The 24,056-nt window shown below is 38.1% G+C and overlaps 1 protein-coding gene across 3 annotated transcripts in view; it reads left to right on the top strand.

Annotated features, from left to right (window-relative positions):
• Nucleotides 1–24,056, top strand: part of rassf5 (Ras association domain family member 5) — a 45,451-nt gene that overhangs the window by 6,979 nt on the left and 14,416 nt on the right. Inside the window, exons 1-2 of one of the 3 annotated variants that reach the window (XM_067430937.1) lie at nt 1,231–1,735; nt 12,122–12,252. In XM_067430937.1, coding sequence (XP_067287038.1) covers nt 1,570–1,735; nt 12,122–12,252 — 297 coding nt within the window. In that variant the 5' untranslated portion in view covers nt 1,231–1,569. Of the gene's footprint in view, nt 1–1,230; nt 1,736–12,121; nt 12,253–22,404; nt 23,145–24,056 lie in introns of those variants that run through there. The other 2 variants (XM_067430935.1, XM_067430936.1) reach the window with 2 other exon arrangements.

Here is a 24,056-nt window from a genome sequence, read left to right as displayed (position 1 = left end):
TGCACCCTTCCCTAATTCTTCATTTTCTAAAGTAAACCAAACCTCTAACACAAGCCTGACTGTTTGCTCCACAAAAATCCATTGAAACTTGAACGTGTTATTCATGTTGTAGATGTTTTAGTGGTTTGGTGTGCACAGAATTCACCTTGTTGAAACAGTTATACAGCAAAACCTTTGTCTTCTTTCTTAATAGGACATTCACCTCAAGCTACAGATGGACTGGGCCTGTTAAATCACTTCCTGTTTCAGTGCTGTGGCTTCACAGTATTCAGAGGCTGAATAGGCAGCTGTTGCATGAAGGCTTTAATGGTCTGATCAGTTTAATATCGGACAGTCAGTTTGAGTTGGAGGTGTAGAGTGGGCTGTTTCATGTGTTTGTGTGAAGATGTAATGAGGTCTGTGATGGGATGTATGGAGCAGTTCTTGCTGAAAAGGAGGAGTGAGTACACAAAAGTGTGACAGGGCTGTTGGGAGTTATATCTCAGGCTATAATTAGGCTGCCCTTGGCCACTTCTCTCTACCTCTATCTCTCTCAGACTGGTTCTGTCTTCTGGGAGACCTGGGGTGAGGACAGCAGGAAATGTGCCACCCCATCTATTTTATAATCAACAGCAAAATATGCATTATGCTGTATTTGTTCTGGTTTTAGGACTAATACGCTTTTATTTGGGATAATCAAACCATTTGAATCTCTGAATTGGAATATAAGGTGAGGTTTTTAGGTATTTGATCATTAATATCCATTCATTTCAGGACAGACAATCTGGAATATGTGCAAGGAGCCACACATGAGGAGCAGGTGGGGTGATTTATGGAAGTTATCAAGTTTTATGCCGACAATCAAAACCTTCACTGATGCTGTAATAGTTGTTGTTGAGAGAAATGGAGCAAGACGCTGCTCTCATTTATTTTTATTTATAGATATGCGCGAGAGAAAATGTCAGATGCAGTTCAGAACTTGAGATGTCCTTCAGGACAACAGGTTTCTCTAAACGTGGGACTGTGTTCTCACACAGGAAGTGGCATGATGGCACAGAGTGACAGGAGAGAGGCGTAGGGGGAGGAAGGGAGAGGGCTCGACGGATCGATCGAGATGGAAAGAGAAGGACTGGGAGGGAGAGGAAAGGAGAGTAGGAGGTAAGAGTGCAGTGCGGCTGTGCCTTTAAGGATTCAATGAAAAACATGCTGCAGAGAGCAGGATGAGTGGGTGCAGTCTGAGCTGGTACGAGTTCTGCACTGCGTGAGAAAAACAGGAGCACGGACGCAGAGAGAGAAGAACAGGAGAGAGAGTACCAGTCAGCGGAGGGGGGGATTGTGTCAGAGGGTAGGGGCGCAGGGTGGCAGAAAGGCAGGGAGGGGGGCATTCAGTGCACAACACAAAACCGAGCGCAGCCCTGCGATGGTGGACACACAGGAGCGACTGGCGCAGGGAGCCCACACCACGACGCAACGGAGCCGCAGGCGCCCAGCCCCAGCCGGGACGGCGTCCGCTCACGGACCGGCACCTGGAGCGGGACGCAGTGGTGGCACTGGGGTCATGGCCGCAACAGGCCGCAGATAGCGGCGGTCATGCTGCCGGAGATGGGGGCGGAGGAGGCGGTGGCCAGCGCCTGCTTTGGACAGGTCTCCAAGCGCCTGGGACGGTTCTTCCGCCGCCTGCCCAAGTCCCGCTCCTGGTCCGAGGGCCTCCGCATGCTGCGACGCTCCAGCAGTAGTGGGACCCTCGTGTTATCAGGTAACTTAAGACACAGAGAGATGAAAAATATGTGTAAGGAGATCAAATGGGATTTGGTTCAGTAAGTGAATGTGATCCAAACTTAACGTACTTTTATCCTCTGTGACTAGACCTGTCCAATTAGGCTTCTGTCATTGAGCTCTGCAGTGACTTTCACCTTCCTTAAATAGCCCTGTTTTGTTCTTGTTAGCGCATCACGTTCTTGCTCTCCTTTTCTGCTCTCTTGGTCCGTTTCTTCCCCTCTTTGTGTCTTTTTCTCTCTCATGTTGTATCTATTGTTGTCTATTCACGTGTTGAATAGACAGACATTGATCTGTAACTTAGCCTTTAAAAGCTTCTGTGGCTCTAGAATGTGCCAGTAAACCAGGCAGACAGAGTGTCATGCAATCATGCATACATGGAGTCAGAATAATGCTTAGTTATCACACTGATGTGATGTACTTTAGCTGTTCCAATGCCAGTAGCACAGATTTACCTGATCCTGGTCAGAAATGATCCTGGTCTGAGTGATTTCTATGGCAATCCTAGTTGACACCATTCTATGGTGTTTTGATTGGTCTGTAGGCCGTTGCTATGCAGTTGCTGGGTGTTAAACAATCTCTAGGATGTTCTAGAATCCAGGTGGTTTCTAAGGGGTTCCGTGTGATCTCTATAATATTCGAATTGGTTTCTGATGGGATTGTCTGCGATCTCTGTCATTTTAGTGGAATTTTGTTCTATGTGATCTCTGTGATGTTCTGAGTGTCAGCTGGATTTTAAGTGTGTTGTGAGAGCTTTTTAGAGGGTTCTTGGTGATATATAGTGGAATTATTGGTGATCCCTGTGTCATTCAGTTGTTTTTTAGGGTGTTAAGAGTTTTTTACAGAATTCAGGGTGATCTGTAGGGTGTTGTAAGTGGTTTCTAAAGTGTTCTCAGTGATCGCTATAGGGTGTTCTAAGTAGTTGCTGGGATGTTCTTGGTGATCTTTGGCATGCTATAGGTTTCTTGTGATATTGCATACTGCAACCAATTAATGATATTATTGTTCCTTGAAGCTTAGGTCTCTCTTCACTTATTTTATTTATTTATTTATTTTTGTTAATTTTATCATCTGTCAGGCTCATAAGTCCTATGATTGCTTATTAAGTAATAGGATAGCTCTCCCTAAAAAAATCACCCAGTTTGAGGCGTCATTAATGTCTGTAGCTAAACGACTTGTGCAATGAAGTTTAATACAAAGTGTGTATATATATATATATATATATATATATATATATATATATATATATATATATATATATATATATATATATATATATATATATATATATATATATATATATTGTGTTTGTATCTAATACGGATTCATGTCTGTACTTCTCATGGATCGTTTGCTGTTTATGAAGTGGAGTTAGATAACCAGGCATCAGTGGATGAATTTGATCTCAGTGCTGTTTTTGGCAAAATTACATTTTGATAAGAAGCCAAGGGAGTTGAAATTGAATTTCCCATTGATCTGGACCGGAATCCCACTTTGAGTAGACAGAGACTGGTATACAGTACACCAGCCTAATGAATAAAAAGTGATCTGCTTTAGTGCAAGTAAACTTCCCTTCTATTCACTTAGTATCATACTTGAATGAAAAGTTTTTGCTTCAAAGAAAGTCTTCAGTGTAGATTGATGGCTTCACATGTGAAGGTGATGGATGGGGTACTTGAGTTTGGTTAGCAGTGTGATAAGATACATGGATAAGTATCTTATAGTAACATATTGGAAAGACTGACAGCTCTGCTAATGGAGTCACATCTGGCTCTTAAGTCACAGTATATACTTCACTTTTTTAAGTCATGGCCAATCCAATTAGCACTAAAGCTGTTTGGCAAATATTTTTAGTCTCTGCTGGAAATGCTTATGAGTTAAAGAGCGCATAAGATGATGGCAGCACTTTTCTCACCCTTTCTGCTTCATGATGACGTTAGACATCAACTCCCGCACACACCGACTCACTGCTGTGGATGACACATGCTGAGTGAGACAGAGATCAGCAGCAGGCGGTGTGAATTTTTCATGTTATGATGTAAATACCCAACTTTTCAAGGAGGATTTAAAATCTCGTTTAGAAGTTTTGAATGTTTGAATAAGGTTAACACAAATACTAATAGTCCAGAGTATACTAATGACTAAAACAATCAGTCAACTGTAATCATGTTAAAATGACTTTTTAGCTTTAAAAATGACTTTTTAGCTTTAAAAATCTGCTTGGATTTTTATATGTGTAACATTTATTTTATAATATTAAATAGTTATTTTTTTATACACTGCTGGTTTTTAATGTTTTAGAAGAATTATATTATCTACAATTATTTTATATGATATCTGAAGGATCAGATGAAAAGACTGGAGTAGCGTTGCTGAAAATTCGGCTTTGCATCACAGTAAAAAAAAATCCAATTTCAAATGTATTCAAATAGAAAATGTTATTTTACATTTTAATAATATTTCACAATATTTCTTTTTTTATTTATTTAAATAAAATAAATGCAGCCTTGGTGAGCATAAGAGACTTCTTCTAAAAACATCGTCTTACCGATCAAAAACCTTTGAACGGCAGTGTATATTTTATAATATTAAAATAACCTTGTATCATTTTACCTACATTTATATATATATATATATATATATATATATATATATATATATATATATATATATATATATATATATATATATAATATTTGTTTTTTATTTTTTTACCTAATATTTGATCTATTATTGTGACATAACCCATAAGCTATTTTATATAAACCTGTTATTGCCAGAATAAGTTGGTTTCTTTCTTTCTTTCTTTCTTTTCTTTGCAAGATTGTTCTTGTTCAGAATAAGATGCAATTTGCACAAGAACAAAGTACCTAAAATCTATTGAGCCATTAGGTCTACCCTTAACAATAACTATAGATGTGAGGTATAAAAGTATTCTGTCAGCTCAACTTGACACTGAATATATTTGTGTGAGCTTGATTGTGAAAGCTTGGCTGTGAAATGCTGATAAGACCCTAAACAAACCTGTCTATATTCAAACTTTGTCAGCATCTGTGTTCAAAGTAAACACTAGACACACACTTCTTTATGTTATTTGTCACTAACGACTCTACCTTCACAATTACTTTCATATTCAATTGGCGATTTCCCACCCACAGTGCAATGCAATCAGACTCAACTTGATATTCTCTGTGCAGAAATTAGCTGTACATGAGGTAAGTCTGTGTATGTGGCATGTGTTCAGGACCGCAGTGACTTGACCAGTGCAGCTTATTAAATCCATTAGATTGAATTTTAGTGCTCTTTCAGCATCTTTAGACCCCAAAGGTTTATCCATGCCGCACAAGACAAAACATCTTGATTTGCACTGTCAATACTTTACACCTCAGTAGGCCTTGGTTTTCCTAAGCTAAGCATAAATGGGGTCTGGGCTATTTCTATTCATTATGTTTTACTAGGGCATAAACACAGAGTGCCAGGCATTGTTTTACTGCAGGTTAATTCTTCCCTGTGTAACAAAAGATCCTTTAATATTGTAGTAATTCTAATAAGAGCATTTTGATTCAGATTGAAATTCTTTAAAATCATAACAGTTCCAAGGATTAATTTCAACTTTCAATTCCAAATTTTCAATGTGAATTTGTGGACATCAATATATCATCACAAACATGTACTTTAGAGAGAGAAGCTTTCATCCAGTTAAAAAAAAGAGCTTTCACAGTGTTCAGTATTTTCTCTGTTTTGGGTTGATCCTGTTTTTCCAGTTTCTACTGAACTAAATGTGGGGGTGTCTACATGGCAAATAAAGAAACAATGAAGCTGAGGAGGAAGGGAATAAAACAAGGAATGAGAGAGAAAGAAAGAAAGAAAGAAAGAAAGAGAGGAATGTTATAAGAATAAAGAAAAATGAAGGCTCTCAGGGTGTGAGGTTTCTTAGTGTCGAATGAGAATTAAGCATTCATATGGTTACATGAATATCAGCCTCTATATCCACATAGGTGAAAATGATATGAATGATCTGAAGGAATGTTGCATTTGGAAGCATTGGCCATAATTTTAATATCAGTGTATTTCTATTAGGAAATTACTACAGAATAATACCTGAGAAAGAAAGGTCAGATTTTGTTGTGTGGTCCCCCTTAAGACAGATGAAATCTATTCAGTTAAATTATTGACTAAAACACTCACTAACTATCCATGACTATTATCCCAGGCAGGGGTCGCCTATGAATGTCTAAGCTATGCTTGCTTTCTTATAATAACACTACACACTCATTTATTTTCACCTCTAATAAAGAAAATCATTGTATGTGAGTCTAAGGAAGATTCTTTACTTTAGCACATTTTTTACTGTTTGAATGCACCAGTTTGTGTGTTGAACTGCTGTGCGTCTGTGTCTATTTATCTGCGTTTTGTGTCTGTTTTTAATTTAGAAACATTAATTCGGGCTTAAATTACAGGGTTTAGTCAGATAGGTTCCACTGGGACCAGGTTGTTGGAATATGATCCAGGATGATGCCATGTTGTGTGAATGAAATGGACCGATGAAACGTCAGTTTGTTTTGAAGGGCAACCTTGAATTATGGGGAAAAATGCACAGCAAGGTTATGGGGTCAGGTTCCCTGACTTGGCTGAGAGAAAGAAATGGCAGAAAATGCTGCTGACTGATGCAGAGTCAGAGAAATGGAGAGAGAAAGACAGCAACGTTGAGTGAAAGGGATGGTAGGTGGGTGCGTGCAGCTGGGGTGCATGTGAGCCGTGGCTCTGAGAAGGAACTGTGACTCCTGGGGTGGAAAAATGCTGATGTATGGAAGAGGAGGGGGTGAGAAGAAATGTCAGAGGGAAGTGGGAGGCGAGAAGGCTCGTGAGGGACAAAAAGGCATCAGTGTTCTTGTTCCCTCTGTAAACTCCCCTTACATTCCAGCTATCGGAGGGGAGTTCGGCACACTTTTCTAGCTTAAGAACCAAATGGTTTCTACTGATCATCAGATGTGCTTACCTCCAAGAGGAAGTGACCATGTTCAAGTGGGAAGTGATGTTTTAAAGGGACAGGCCCAGAAATGTGTATTTGACCTCTCGTACTGAGGAAATTCCACACATTGTCGAATAAACATTGTGTTTAAAGTGACAAGCAAAAGGGTTTGACCCCTTCTGTCAAAAGCACTGCTGTTTTATAGCAGCTCTGCAGCATTCCAGGTTATGTAAACGACGCTGGTAATGCTCTGATGATGGGGTTTCTCTAGCAATGACCGCAAACTTACTCAAGAACATGAGTGTGACCGAAGGGTCTACGGCTAAACAAGTCTGAGGTCACGGTTTCATGTGTTTCTGGGACAATTTGTTGAGTGTTTATTAGACTTTTCTCCACATGAGTGAAGTTGGCCAATAACTTTCCCATCAACATTAGGATTTTAGATGGAAATGTTTTGGGCAAAATAAACATTCAATTTTACTTTGCAAGCTAATGGTTACTTTTCTTAATGGGTCCACCTCGATGACATATGCACCCTTCAAATGCGACCTCAGGAGGATGCAGCTACACACAGTTTCTGCGTCTCATTTTAAAGCTACACTGTGTGATATTTTCCCCCATCTAGCGGCGTACAGGTATATGACCATCCAGGGAATAATATTTTCTGTTCCTCTCAATTCTGATTTCGTTTTAACTCCTACGGTGGCCGATTTAGTCCAAGATTAACATGGCAATCCCCCTCTTCACATTCGAAACGGTGCCATCGAGTGTTAAAACGTGAAAGGCGAAGCTTGAATTTACCGGTATGTCCCTCTTTGGCTAATGTACTTTCAAGATGGAGGGGCAACATGACGACCGGCATTCGAACCCTCACCCGTATGTATTTTCAATGGCATATTATAAACTTACGAGAATACTTTATAACTTGAAAGAAGTAAATATACATTAATGAGCACATATATTTTTGAAAGAACTAAGTGTTTTTAGCTAAGAATAAAGTAAAAAAGTTACACAGTGTGTAAGTCTCTGAAGAGTCTTATTATATTTATATTACTATACTATACTATATTACTATACGTTCATGTTGTTTACATTATATGTACTTATGCACCGATTGCCAATAAAACAGAGACATTTGATGCAGTTTCGACTCATAACCAGGAACAAACAAATACATGTGCAGAACTCGTTGCTGCTCCAGAAAAAACAACACTTGGCTATTTGGAAAGTTGAACACAGTTATCTTTCCCTTAAAACCAAAAACACACTTCTTTAGTGACATTGTTGATTGATTGAACAAAATGAGGTGTGCAGGTGAAGGGCCCATACAAGGACTTTTGCCCTTTATGACATCATACAGGGCCATACTTGGAAAAAAAGTTAGCATGATGATAATCCAACTCAGTAAGTCAGAATGCATGATATAGCATTAGATCCCCCCCCCCTCATATACTGTATTGTGATTTTTAATTATCATTTATTAAACTTTTTTATCATCATGATACACATTTCTCTTCCTGTGTCTGCTATTGTTGAGAAAAAATAAAAATAAAACACTTTAACAAACATTTAGAGGTTATAACAACTACAGAAGATTACAAAATATATAAAAAAATGTAGAGACACTAATAGATAGATAGATAGATAGATAGATAGATAGATAGATAGATAGATAGATAGATAGATAGATAGATAGATAGATAGATAGATAGATAGATAGATAGATAGATAGATAGATAGATAGATAGATAGATAGATAGATAGATAGATAGATAGAGCATTATATTGAAGTACAATAAATTAGTTATAGCTATTATAAATGATTTAATGAAATCAGTATTATTATTATTATTATAAGACAGAATGCAGGACAACACTGCCACTGCTTGGAATGTGAATCTATGAAACATGGAGATATGCTGTTCCATTTAGGCTTGATACCTTCCTTTCTCATTTTTTCTTATTTTGGTAAATACAACTAAATCTGTAAATGTAGGCATTACCTGTTTTTTGTAGCACTGATTTACCATCACAGGCAGATGGTACTACCTGCCAGCCATATTCTGTCTGGTCCATCGTGGGTTAATAATGCATATTGTATTATCCTTCAGACCGAGTGAGGACACGTCTAAATACGAATTAATTCTCCGTTGATCTTCTGCGTTACTGTCTGTAACCCCAGAAGCTGACGGTCAGTAATTAGCCCTTGGCGGCACATTGCTCAGATTAATCAGGGTTAGGGGGTTCAGACCCACTGCAGTAAGGACATGTGATCATGGGGGGGTATGCACAGTTTAAAGGATAAAGACATTGGTTCTAGTTGCACTAATTACTTCAACGTGTAATCTAAAGAGTTTCAAAGAAGATTTGCCTGTTGTGAACCTCCAATCTTGTTTTGGACATTTAACTAAGTCCCATAGATTTGGATGGAATAAAATATATAAACTGATACTATTGGAACCCATCAGTTCTTTGGCTTCTATTTTGTTAGTACTTGCTAAATAACACCTTTATTTTAAACTCTTTGACTCATATTTCTATTTGGGTCATTCTGTGAAACGGGTGCCTTTCCAGTTTGATGCAAGTGATTTTAAAAAGTAAAATTGCGTAGGCATTAAATATGCCTTAAAATACTTTTTATTACGAATACATTGCATTGTGCCATCTCAAGCTAAATTAGTAAAGGTTTGTATATGTTAGGACATCATTGCATCTTCAGAAAGGTAACATAACAGTGATTATGGTAGTTGAAAATTGTACTGATAAATTTAGCATTACAAGCCATAAAACTACAAGATGTTTTTTTAAAGAGAGTTAAAGTTGATTAGTTATCAGTTCTTTAATGTTTTCTATTCAGACGGTAAGATATGAACATTAATGTGATAAAAGAGGAGACTTTTAACTGGTTTTAAATGGTTGTCTTCTTGAAAGAATGATGCTTTTTTATGTAATAGTTTATTAAAAGTGGAAAAAGGGATGCTAACAATGTTGACGCAGTCCTTATTTTCAATTATACATTAATTAAAGTTAATTAAATGTTTTAAAATAATGACAAAATTGTAGTTTTTGTTAAATGTTAAAATGTTTAATCAGTCCTATTTTAAAGTAAAAATGAAAGAAGTCTAAGAAAAACAAAGCTGATGTTAATGTAATTTGTGAAATGTCTACAGTAACACAGTAACACATAAAAGTTTTCATCATTTCTTTTAATAATGTGTCTTGTTAAAAGCTATTAAGAAGAAATCTAAAACTGAAAACTGAAATCTAAAAAATAAAATGATATATATAATTTTTTTGTAAGTTAAAAAAATGTAAGGGGAATTTAAAAAAATGTATATATATTTTCAGATGTGCTTTGAAAAATGTCTACAGTAGATACATAGTAAAAGTTTTCATCCTTTCTTGAAGTAATTTTTTGCTAATGTATAGAGCGAGACAGATGGCACCCATTTTGTAGGATGACCCATTATCACCTGACTGCTGCTGCACGTGCCAGGGTTTTCATTTGTTTCTGCAGAAAGTTATCAGGGTGTTGCATTAAACCGCTCTGTAGATATCAGCCTGAGGTTGAAGGTGAGAGTCGGTACCGGACGGAAGCCTCACCTCCTCCCATAATGCATTTCCTGACCCTGAGTCAGTCATTCTGTTTGGTTTGGACACTCTTTCTCATAGTCCTGTTTAACACTCCCTGAAGATTTATATTTTGCCAGCGTTGCGGCAACAAACCATCGAAAGTGACGTCCATTTTCCATGTGTGTTATCAGTGTTGTGTAGTGGCTCTTAGAATTCCCAAACTCCTTTCACAGTGATCCGCACCTCCCGCCTCTTCCTCAATGACAGTAGCAATGTGTTTGGCACTGATAATCAATCCCCTGATAATCAATCAGCATTCGCTGTTGATATCTGTCACCCCCACTGTGTGCAGAGACAAACACCTTAGTCATTGTTATCATTTGACTGTATAGTTAAAACAAAACATTTCTTTGTCATTATCACTAAAACACAACATGTTGTTGGTCACAGAACATTTATAAAATATAAATGAAGCTGCAGCCTCACTGCAGGACACCATGTCATGTAAAATCATGGTCAGCCTATGCTCAAGAATATCCAGTGGTGCAGTGTCGTTTCCTTGGTTACCGTGTGACTGTGAGCAGTGAATATAAATGCACAGAGAGCTTTTTAGCTGCTGAGTTTGCTTGCTGCTCTGAGGTCGTTTTATTCTTTCTGTTATGATGCTAATGTGAATTTTAGGATGAGGAGGGCAGCTTGTGGTTTCCAAGATGTCTTGTCCACTTTCCAAAGCTAAGATGTGGGAAAAGGGCCCTGGATGGGCAATTTAAAATTGACGGGGGGAAAAAAGAACTATGTGTTAATTAAATCTATGTTTCTTGGCAGGAATTATATTTTCCCGTTAATAAGCTTTTTTTCTGGCCTCCGTTAACCTTTGATGACGTTACACTTTGGCGCCATCTAGCGATTGAGCCTTTTCTCTCTGTTACCATGTAAAGTCCAATGGTAGCATTTGCATGGTAATTTTAATTATATATTTTTAATATTACTACTAATGATTGACATGTTAATATTATACTATTTTTAATTTATGATAATAATTTTAATACATTTGGTTCTATCTATCTATCTATCTATCTATCTATCTATCTATCTATCTATCTATCTATCTATCTATCTATCTATCTATCTATCTATCTATCTATCTATCTATCTATCTATCTATCTATCTATCTATCTATTCTCTTAAGAAGTATTAAAGTTTAAGAGACAGATTCACTACACCGTTTTGAAATGCTTCTCCTTTGCGAACAATGCAGTATTTCATATCAGACTTTCACTAGATGGCGCCATGCATCGTCTATTGCAAAAAGCACAATGGATATCACTGTGATAAAGGTCACAGTTGCTACAGATATCATTGAATAAAATACGTTCTTCTGATTTCTATAAACATCTATCTTGGGGTCAGATCATTTGAGATTGAATGAATAGGGCACTGTTTAACAGAGCCGTTATTACTTCACATGAATGAAACACTCCACATAATTAATGTTTATGTGTAGGATACACCAGACATTCTGTCTAATGTAAAAGACACACTGTCTGCATACACTTCTCTAGTTTGTGTTATGTGTCCGAGACATGCAGATTGTCAGTTATCATCACCAGCTCTAGCCTAGACTTCTGCGCTCAGGCTGACACAGACATTTACAGTGAATAAAACACATGACCCAGTCCTCCAGCCTTTTCAAAACTTTTTCTCTTAAAGCAGCTGCAAGAGTGTTGGCAGCTTTCACTGGCTCTCTGAGCTGTGCTGTTTGTCTGTGTGCTTCATGGCTGTTAGTGACTGTGTGTGTTCTGTTTGTCTCTGGCCTCCAGACTGCAGCTACACATGTCATTTGGAGTGTCAGGGGCTTGTTCAGCTGGACTGCAACCAACTAGACCAGCGGACTGAGGACGGGTCTGCTCCCACTTCACAGAGGCCCAGTGCCAAAGACCCTCAGGAGACGGTAAGTCCACTCACTCAGCCTTTGTTGCTTTATACAGACTAAAAGAGGGAGCTCCTCACTACAGAGAAACACAAGGGGACAAAACATAGAGAATACGCATCCCATAAGGTAATTCTTCTGGTAGAACAAAAATGGGTCTCAGGCCTGTTTTAATGGGGTCACGGATAGAATATTGTAACGTATAGTTAGGAAAGCAAAATAAATAGCTACCAAAGACAGCTACCAAATACGTTTTATGGGCTGTGTATTAAAATACACATTTAAGCGCAACAGTAATTGTGACTTCATTTCATAATGCCTTTATTTCTAATAATTGCATCTTTTTATATCACAATGATACTTTATATCTCATTTGTTTCTCGCAAATGTGACTTATGGCATCTGCACATCTTACACATGAAATCTCACATATGACTTTATAGCTCATAATTGTGACTTTAATTGTCACATAAATATATTTTCTGTAATTGCGACTTTATATCTCACATACAATGTGACTTTAAATCATAATTGCGACTTTGCTTCCCATTATTTTGAATTTATATCTTACAAATTCTTTATTTCTTTATTTCTTATTTTGTCTTTTACACTGTAGCATAATAAACAGAGTTCCATAGTAATCGTTTCCTATAACAGAAGTTATGGTACTTTGACATATACCATGGTGCACAATGATACAATTGCAACATGATACCTTTGCTACATGTACAAAAAAGTGGTAGCACTATTGTAATGAAGACAAAATATATTGGAATATAGTAATATATTGATATTTTGTGGCACCTTTGTAAAGGATACCAAAATCAGAAAGATAACAAAATTATGCAGCAAGATGTGAGGGATGAAAAGGAAACTGAATCTGATCCTTCCTGGGACACATTAGCACATGCTTAACTGCCTCTCTGATGCTTGGTTGGGTTTTACACTGGCAGTGAGTTTAGTCCCAGGTAAGTGACAGCACAGTTGGGACTGAGGAAGAACAGCAGGGGCCTTCCTGGGACACACTGTCCTCGGCAACACACACGCAAAGGCTTACACTTACTTTTGCCAAAGTTGTTATGTTAGCCTGACCTAAATGTTATGACCTAGAGCCCAATCAGGCATATCAAATTTTGAAGACGATATCCAAAAACCTATTTCTCCCCAGAGTGTTTATTTTGTCAGAATAGTCATTACTGAAAAAAAAGCTTTTCCACCCCTTGTAGTGTTAGTGTATCCATCATATTTACGAGACCCCTCCTGTCTGTTCCCATCTCCTCTAAATCAGGAAAAGAGCAAACCCAGCTGGCCTGTGCTGTCAGAGAGATTGAGAGCTGTTGAATGGTGAGCTGTCAGCAGATAGCATTATGGTTATTTCTCAACGGAAATGAATTTTACATTAGTTGTCTCCTCACAGAGGGCAGGGCTTTGGTCTTATGAACTACAGATTGTATCACTGATTTGATGCAGCTTCATAGAATAAGAGATAAGGTTGGGTACAGGAAAATAATAGTATGCCATTCCAAACTTCACCACACGGGGCATAAATATTATGTAGAATGATGATTTGAGGATCTTATGCAGTGTGATTTGCATGTAAATGCCTCCATTACAAAGCCTAAATGAGTATCTTGTGCAACAAAACACATGAGACATAGCTTAAACAAGGTAGTTAATTAATTTGTACATATAAAAGCCTTTGTTGGTCCATGTGTCTGTCACACTGGCATCCATTGTGTAGTTGTCTTTACTGCCATTCAAACACCCCAGATGGACGTACCGTTCAGCAGGCATTAGACATGCACAGGAAACGTAGATAGCCCATAAAGACAGTCTCACAACTTAATTACAGTCAAAACAGCATCTAGACACCCCCTCACAGACTTCTGGGATTTATCAGCCAGAAGCATTTATTTGAACAGGGCTCTTTCACAGCCACACCAGCACCAGGGGACCAGGGGGAGGACCATTGACCTTATGTAGATAAATTACAGAGATATGAGGGAGTCTGTGTGTGGATCTCAAGGGCATTTGCTAGGAAAACTCTTAGGCTTGGCAAGCACTTTTGTTGTTACATTGCTGTTTTCTACACATTTATAAAATAAAGTACAATAGCGTTCAAAAGTCTGGGGAAGGTAAGATTCTTTGGCAACACTTTATTTTACAGTGTCCTTATGTTACATTTACTTTACTTACTTCAGTAATAATAGTAAATTATGTATAATCACATGCATCTAACCTTCAACCAAACCCTAATCCTACCCTAACCCTCTAGTAAGTACATGTAGTTAATTAATATTACACAATTTTTAAATATATAATTACATTGTAACAATGACACTGACAACCGATTTTTAAAAAAATGTTTTTGAAAGAAATCTATTATTCTCACCAAAGTCTGCATTTACTTGATACAAAGTACTGTAAAAACAGTGATATTGTGAAATATTATTGCAATATAACATAACTATTTTAGTATATTTTAAAAATGTACTTTTTTCCTGTGATGGCAAAGCGGACTTTTTAGCAGCCATTATTTTGTGTCACATGACCCTTCAGAAATCATTCTAATATGCAGATTTGATGCACAAGAAGCATTTAATAGTTATTAATACTGGAAACGGTTGTTCTGCTTAATATTTTTGTGTAATCCATTATACATTCGGGATTCTTTAATCAATAGAAAGTTCAAAAGAACAGCATTTATATGAAATAAATTATAATAAATTACATAAATATCTTTTCTGTCACTTTTGATACGGTTATTTTTTATGCATCCTTGCTGATTAGAGCTAATAATTATTTGCTGAATAAAAGTACTTATCTCACAATAGAGCAGTGGTTTTCAGGGTTTGGTGAAAGTTTAATAGAGAGGATTTATTTTATTGTTATTTAAATTTGTTGTGGCCGTTTGTTTTCCTCCTCTCTATAAAGGAGACATATTTAAGTGTAATTTTCTTCTGGGTATAGATTCTTATTTACACTATTAGTTATGAAAGGAGATATTATTATTCAGTGGGGTGAATCATTTCCACTCTAGAATATTCTATACACACTTTGACATATTTCACACTTCCTCTGTTATCCTTATTACACAAACCGTTAACTGCTGTCTCTCTGTCTCTGTCTGTCTTGTTTTCTTTGTTTCATGAGATGAGAATACAAAATGTTCTTCATGCACATTACCCTAATATCCCTCATACTGTTATCATGCAGGCACATTGCGCTAGCCCTCATGTCCCCTGTGGACTCAAAACATTAGCACTAACTCACAGTTAGCCCTGGAATATCTTTCGGTTTTTGTAGCCTCACTGCCCCTCAGTAACATTAAGTGTTCCATCCTGAGGTCTTGTTTATCCCTTCAGTCTTCGCATAACATATAGCTGATTTGATCCGAAAGCCCCCAAAGGTCTCTATTTGGTGAGCCTCTTTGCAACATCAGGCACAAACAAGAATACATTTGCAAGTTTAGAGTCTGTTTTTTATTTTCTTGGCATTTATTGGCTGTGAAAGTGCTGTAGACTGTGTGCTGAGGGTTTGTGTCCCCAGCTGCTAGAGGTATTTCATTGGCTTTGACTCTTGTATAGTAGTGCAGATAGGCTGTTGTCATCTCTCATACACTTCCTTTTCCTGTCCTCGGGTGTGTACAGATACACAGACACACACAGCAAACACACTCTTTATGTGTCAGATGCACTGTGGCCTCCTCAAACACCACAGCAGCTGGAGATATCGAGTGCAGTTCAGTAGAAAAAGTATAGGTCTTTCTATTTGCATGTGCCAATTTTCATATATATATTTTTTTTAATCAGGTTTGTCATCTCACCGTAGCATTTCCTGTGGAGTAACTAGCGTGACAGTTTGCTGCCATGTGCATGTTTGTGCAGTTTCAGTGTTCTTAACTAAATGTCATGATGTGTTTTTCTGTCTCTTTCATTATATTTCTCTCTTTCAGCTTGATTTTAAGCTGTTTAATTTTAGCATCTTGATTTTGATTCCTGAAGCCCAGAGATTCTGGGATGTGTATGTGCGTGGGCTGATTTCATAATTTGTGTAGAGAGCTGTAGTAAAGCGCATTTTTGATCTGCGTGGGATTTTTCAGTGCATTTTTGTACTAAGGATTCCAAAAACAGAATCTATCTAATATCTGCCAGCTCTGTGGTGCTATAAGACAACCTGAAGAACACAGGAAGTGAGAGGCTGTTCCTAGGGATGAGCTGTTTTAAGTCCACGTAAAACAGCATCTGGGTTGAGTTCACTTGAATGTGATGTGAGTTAAAGGTCCCATGGCATGGATTTTTTTTTATTTTTTATAATGTTTCCTGGTGTGTACTTATATTGTTAGTATGGTTTTTACATCAAAAAAAATATAATTTAGAAATAAAAAGCATTTTTTCTATACTGGTATTAGCCCTCTGTCTTGAATGCTCTGTTTCAAGGGGCGTGTCTGCTGCGAGACTTCAGTGAAAACATCCACTGTTGTGATTGGCTGACATCTTTGCATTTGAAATGTGATAACATGCGGAAGGGGCGTGGTTTAGTGAGGCGAGCAGCAGCACTCACTGCCAGTCGAGAGAGAGACAGAGCTGGGGAAATATTGCTGAGAAAGTATTATTGTACAGAGTTGTTGAGAGCTCAAGTTTATTTTGTTTGTATCTGAGAGCTCTGAATAAACATGAGTGAACTTTGCAACGTTATTTCTCTCAGAAAATCCTTTCACCACAGCTGACAACAAACATGGCATTGACATGAATACAGTAAGAGCTTCTGTTGAGCATAACAGCGTCATTATAACGGCAGTTTGGACAAGTGTGCACTGCAGATATATGAGTGATTGACAGATCAGATCCGAACATTATAAAGAGTGTTCTTTGATCTCTCTCTGTAGTTTAATCATTTAAATAACAGATTTGTGTTATGCTACTAACAAAAACGACGTGAAGTTGATTGTTTTAGTCACTGGCTTGATTCACTGATGCATCAAGACGGCCAGCGGCAGGACTGACAGTAATAAACGATTTAGAAAGAAAGTCTGTGTGAACTTGAATGATTAGCTACACATCAGAAATCACTGATTCCAGATCAGGCATTAATGAACAGTGTTATTCACTGTTTGTAGCGGTGCTGTCGAATCCATATGGTAAAGCCTGTGCTGACATCGTAACTGATAAACTGAACCCATTCTCTACTAATTCTCTGGGCGGGCAACGCAGAAGAAGGGGAGGAAACCTGTCCTGTTATGACATCATGACAGGAGAATTCAAGATCCGCTCATCTGGGCTCATTTTCTCAAAGGCAGAGAAAGACAGCCAGAACTGGGTTTACACCGATCTCTAGTCACTTGGGGACAATAATCAGGCTAGGGGAACTCATATTAATGTAATGAATGAAAAACCTCATAAACCCTAATTAATGAAAAACCTCATAAAATGAAAATTTCATGCCATGGGACCTTTAACAAATTAAAATCAATATCAATATAATATTGAACCGCTCGCTACGGCATTCACGGTTCAATACGCGCATGTGAATTATTGAATAATTTTTTTACATATTCTATCATTTGCCTTCATCACAATATACTGAACAACGTGACATACATTCACATCACATGCTACAGGTAGAGTTATACTCACGGAAAACTATAGTTATTCACACTCACGAAAGTTCATTATTTGTATGCGTTTTAAAGCCTTGCCGGTTTTAGCATGCGCTTTTCCGAGCGAGCGCACTAAATGCCTGTCAAACACGTGATTATCTATCTATCTTGTGTGCGTGCGCGTGCGCATGTGCGTGTGTGTGTGTGTGTGTGTGTGTGTGTGTGTGTGTAGGCCTATAAACCTGCAAATGTCAAGGGTTTTTTTTTAAACATCACAAGTCTGATGTTACCACATTGGTGATGTTTATGATAAACACAGGAAGTGCTGTGCTAGATAAAGCCACTACATTTACTAATCTCCATAGCAGTTCCTCCAACTTTGGTTCTGTCAGGCTCTGTTCAGAAATCTGTGGGTCTGAAAATGTAGGAGCGATAGATTCAGCAAGTCCTGACAACAATAAAGAAGGATGACAGGTTAAAAATATTCCATTGTTGCATAGAAAGCCCTCCAAGTAGAGCCAAGGCCGTTACTCTTCTACAGTTTGCTCATCACCAAGTTTGGAAATTAGAAACCATCTACATTATTAACTAAGTACGATAGGGAGGGAGAGAGGTGTTATAGCAGGATCAGAAACATATCACATGGAGCGTCCTAACGGCACTTAACACCACTGTGAAACTAGAGATGAGTCCAGTGTCATGATCTGCCCAAGCCTCCAGTTACTCCTCACAGAAAGTGTTACCAGCACAATACCAGAGCGATTACAGGAAAGAGAGTTTAGGACAAAAATGTAGGGAGAATACAAAGCCTTCTGCTTCCCTGTAGAGAAAAATGCCTGTGTTGCGGATTGTTTGAGATAGATTATTATTGTCAGGCACATTGATTATCCACAATGTGTCCAGCTCTCTATACACACTTGAAAGGCCCTCTTCACTCCATACTTCATACAGCAGTGAGACAACTTTACAGCCTGTATTTAACAGTGACAAATGATGCTTTCCACTCTCATTTCTAGCAGGAGGTACCACGCTCTATTTCGGACCCCTCACAGTTTCAGTGTGCCGCTTTTAGTCTGTTTTCGTGCACACCCCATCCATCCATCCATCCATCCATCCATCCATGGTATTGATTATGTTTTTCTGGGCAATTGCATAAACCCCCTTGCAATCTTTTTGAGAGAAACGATTGAGTTCTAGTAAGAATTAATTGGGGTGTATTGACAGTAGCCAAAAGAGGGCCTTTCTTCTTCCCAGGGGGGTTAGATATCGAATGTGTTCAGCCCCTCTGTCCTTCCTTGAGATCCAGCTCATTGATTATGAAAATGTGACCCAAGGCCATCTCTTGGGGTAATTTGTCATAAGCTCCTAGTGATGATGTTTTTATGTCCATAGAGTTTATGGATATGGACTCAATATATAGTGCAGGACATGAGAAGCATCTGCTGCAGTGAAAGAAGATGACAGAAATGTGGCCCACTATACTGTTCAATGAGAATCTAATAAAGCTGACAAGGGAAAACCAAAGGAGCTTTCAACCTCCCCTCATTCATAGTGGCAAACGCTTTCTTCTTGTCTTTTATCTTACTTTATGAGGAATCGTGTCCCTGCTGGAGAAACCAGGCTGAGGAAAGCACCAGTGAAAAAAAAGTGATGCATGATCTCATTTTGTGCTGACATATTGCTAGGTTTTTTTGGCGTAGTAACATTGATGGTATAGGGATATGAAAAACATAAAATTTTAATAATATTTCACAAGAGACGATATTTTGAGTAGCGTTGGGGTACAAACAATATTTGACTCCACTGACATTAATTTTATGGACATTGAAACATTTTTCAAAATACCTACTTTTGTGTTCCACGTAAGAAAGAAGGTCTTAAAGTTTGGAATGACACCCAACCTAATCTGCCGGCGATTTGATTTCGCCCGGCAACTCAGTCTGGAAACCTGTACATTCATTTCTAACGCTTCTGTTACACTTTTGTGGGAACCAATCACAGACTGGCTTATCCACCTGGCGCTATTGGCGGGTTTAACACGTTGACGGATAGAGAAATGATGTGTCGTTGCCTGTTGATCACGCCTCTTGTGGTCTGATTTGGTTGAAGGACTATCCAATAGAGAGTCATTTAAATAATGCTCATTGATCCCACCTCTTGTGCAGTAGAAAATACAGAGCAGATTCCCCAGCCCAGACCAGTGTTCAATTTTAAATTGAGCTTGGTCTGGTGATGGCCAGACAAAGAATTTTGGTTTTGAGTGAACTATTTAGTTAAGGAAGACCTGTATAATTACCATAGCCTGATTTTGGGTTCACTCCCATCAGACACCAAAGAAGAAAATTACAACATAAATATAGTGGCCATGTTTTAAAGGAAATTATTTTAAAGACCCAACTTTTCTAGGAGGGTTTTACAATTGAGAATGACTGCTGCTAAAATATACTGTTAAAGTAGTCAACCTGGTTAGTGGTGTAACAACTAGTTTACCATTCCATTGATTAGTTGTGGCCCATCCCTAGTTGAGCTGATGTATTCAGTGATTTTATGTCCTCCTCCTTATCACGAATGTAACATATTCTGGTGCTCCAGCTGGACTTTGTGTCTAATGCCCTCAAGGTCAGGGTCAAAGGTTAAGCCCAACAGCCCTGATGGGTGCAAGAAGGGATCAGATGTAACTGTAATTTTGAGTTCCAGTGGAACATGTGTACATTTAATGTTGTGACACTCTTCTAAGGATTCATGTTGATTTGGAGCCTGCAGTGTTGGTGTTTTTAGCTTTAATTTGTGTCTATTAGATACTTCTCCTGTCCATTAGGAAAACTATCTATTAATATTTGTTTAAAAGAAGAGACTCTGTTCATATTCATACAACAAAATATTCTGGGGGCCATGAAAGATTTGTGAATATATTTATTATTGTTTGTAATGGGGTAGGGAGGGGGGAAAGCTGCCACGGCTGGCAACATAAAAATACTACTCTGGCGGGGGAAGAGTTAAAGGTTTCCTGTAAAAAGCACTACAAGAGATTTCTCTCATTGTACTTCTGTTAATGGTAGATGGTTCATGCAGTGGAAAGGCAGTGGGACATTACGTGTAATGAATTATTAATAGAATGTGCAACAGTAATGATGTTATGGCCTTTGAATTCTACCTGTGGCTTTTAAAGGGTTTCTCGAACACTTACATTTACATTTATTCATGTAAAAGTCCCTTTTATCCAAAGCGACTAATGAGGAACATCACAAGTTATTTATCATTTATAATCAACAGTTTACAGTATACAAAAGCACATTTTATATGCAAAACCGGTCATAAATTTGGAAACATTTGGTTTTTAAATGTCTCTTCTGTTCACTAAGGCTGTATTTATTTGATTTAAATTAAAAAACAACGTAATATTGTGAAATATTATTACACTTTAGCTGTTTTCTGTTTTAATGTGATTGAAAATGTAATTTATTTCTGTGACGTAAAGCTGAATTTTCAGCATCACTACTCCAGTCTTCAATGTCACATGATGCTTCTGAAATCATAGTTAAATGCGATTTTGTGTTCAAATATTATTTGTGCTCAATTATTAAAAACGGTTCTTATTTTATGTTGAAAAGCGTTTTTGCATGCTTAATTTTTGTGTGGAAACCATGATACATTTTGTCTGGATTCATTGATGAATAGACAGATAAAAAGAACATACAAAATCTTAATGTTTCCAAACTTTTGACTGGTACTGTATGCTAAACTAGTTCAGAAATAAAAGACAGAAGCTAAAGCAGAAATTAAATACGGCATAAAGAGAAAGAGACATTAATTCATTCAGATATTTTTTACATATAAAAAAGAATAGTGTATGTATTTATAGCCTACCAAATATTTATAATTTATTTGGAATACGAGATTTTGATTGGTCCTCCTGCATTGAGATATTTTTTTAATGAGGATTAAAATGTATAATTGACCGTTTAATTGACAGCCAATTGCTTACTGGTCTCATTTTTCCTCACATTGTCAATTAATTTAAACTCAAATAAGTAAATAGATGGAAATACAGTGAGCTAATATACAGTCAGTCGCCAGTTATTGAAAAATATACCACCCAATCACCTTTATTTTGCAACAATGTCCAGCTTATAATAAATTGGCCACTTCTTTTTCCAAATAGAAGAAAATATGAAGGTTATTTTCAGTCCTCCCTGTATTAATTTCACAGTGCCTTTTAACAATACTCTGGATTCATACTGCCTGCCATTATTTTGCATATCAGGTACTATGTAAAATAGCTCTCTGCATGTGGTCTTTTAGAGGCTGTCGCTCTTCCGGTATATTTTTCTCTTTCTTTTATGCTTTTTCTCTCTTTCTCTTCAGTGGGAAATGTCTTGAGTTGAGCAAAAAGCAGTTGCATGCAGGAAGAGCGATAGTGGAGGAGGGAGGGGAAAAAAGGAGGGTGTTTGCGTAAGCTTGTAGGCAGATAACAGACTCCAGCCACAGATGGTAGAGCGAGTGAAAGAGAGAGAGAGAGAGAGAGAGAGAGAGAGAGCGAGAGAGAGCGTGCGCGTTGGTGTGAGAGAAGGAGGAAGGGAGGGAGGTGCAGTACGTCAGTTCTCAGCTCACTCAGTCACTGTGAGGCAGGTTGATTTTCTGCCGTCTTTCTAGCAGCTGTCGCAGCCTCACTGTGGACCGGAGACTTCTGCATTCACCTCAGCCGGCTGAAGGGATATTCAACACAATGTCCGTGCAAGGTTTTCACATCTTTAATGCTCAAGAGCCTGTTTACCTCAAGACTGTGTGACTGTATGTGAGTTAGTGGATGCCAATGCAAGCAATCTGTGTGCAGTGACATGCTTTCTTCCACCCTGGGCTAATTTTCTCATCTCAAACGCGTGTCGTGGGTTTAAAGCACCAAGCTGTCAGCTGAAAAGAGCAGGAGAAGCTACTTCTCTACAACTGCTTGTTTGTGACCTGTGGAAACAGGAACTGGACATCAGATACCGGCCACAACGTTTGCTGATCGTCAGCCTGCAAGTTTCAGTGCTCGTTTCCAGTGGCACGTGGAGATCTGGCCCTTCACCTGAACCTGTGGTCCCCCGCTCCCAGCCTATCCTACCCTTCCCACCCCTGGAGCCTGGAATGGTGCGTTTGGTCCCCCGAAGACCCGCGTAGGGAGTCCCCCAAACTGGATCCATCCCTGCAAATGACCGGCAGCAATAGCATGAGCAGTGGGTACTGCAGCCTGGACGAGGAGAGCGAGGACTTCACCTTCTTCACCGCCAAGACCTCCTTCTTCAGGCAGCCACAGACTAAGCACGTAGTCAAGGTAGTGTATGGACGCGAGGCTAATGGGATTGTGAAGATTGGCCGAGCGTATTTGAACCTAATACAGAAAATGAGAAGTTTTGCATGTAAGTGTGTACACGGAAGTGAATGCATTTTTCTTGCATGTTGAATTGTAAGGAAGGTGTTTCGGATGCATCCAAAAACAGGTTTATGACCTGATATGTTTTGAGTGACAACATACCCTGTCATAACTTGTTACTGTTTTGGGTTTTCTTGCATTTTGCTCAACACTGTTGAGGTTCTTAAAGTTAAATAAGACGGGCTGTAGATTAATACAGTCGTCACACACACACACACACACACACACACACACACACACATATATATATATATATATATATATAAAAATCGCCACAGTATTCAAATTAAGAGTCTCTTAAGGAGTCTCGTATCCATTGCTATTCCTTTCAATTAATATGATATTTATAGCAGCCATTTTGACTCTCTAACTAAAGTCATAATTTAGACACTGTGTTTACCAATCTTGAAATGAGCAGATAAAATGAAGGCTACAATTTCTGGGAGAGCATTGCACTAGCAACGTCAAGGCCATGAGTTTGATTCCCAGGGAATGCATGGATAGATAAAAAAAAATGTTATACCTTGAATGCCCTGTACAGTAAATTGCTTTGGATTAAAGCGTCTGTTAGGGTGACTGTCAAAGGGGGTTAGTAGGTAGAGATTGAACTGTGTTAGGTTAATCAAACTTACAGTGATAAAAAGAGCTTAAAGATGATGTTATAGACGATTAAAAACAACCATTTTAAGGGTCTGTTTCACACTAATTTAATAAGTATTTCACAATAAAGCTGAAGTTCTGAATGTGTTTAGGTTATTTAAGTTTCGTTTACTGTAATGTTCTTGTATTTGCATTAATACCATCCACCGAAAA

The sequence above is a fragment of the Pseudorasbora parva genome, chromosome 22 (assembly GCF_024679245.1).
Source record: "Pseudorasbora parva isolate DD20220531a chromosome 22, ASM2467924v1, whole genome shotgun sequence".
NCBI lineage: Eukaryota > Metazoa > Chordata > Actinopteri > Cypriniformes > Gobionidae > Pseudorasbora > Pseudorasbora parva.
The sequence above is the reverse complement of the archived record's forward strand: the minus strand, read 5'-3'. Positions and strand labels throughout refer to the sequence as shown.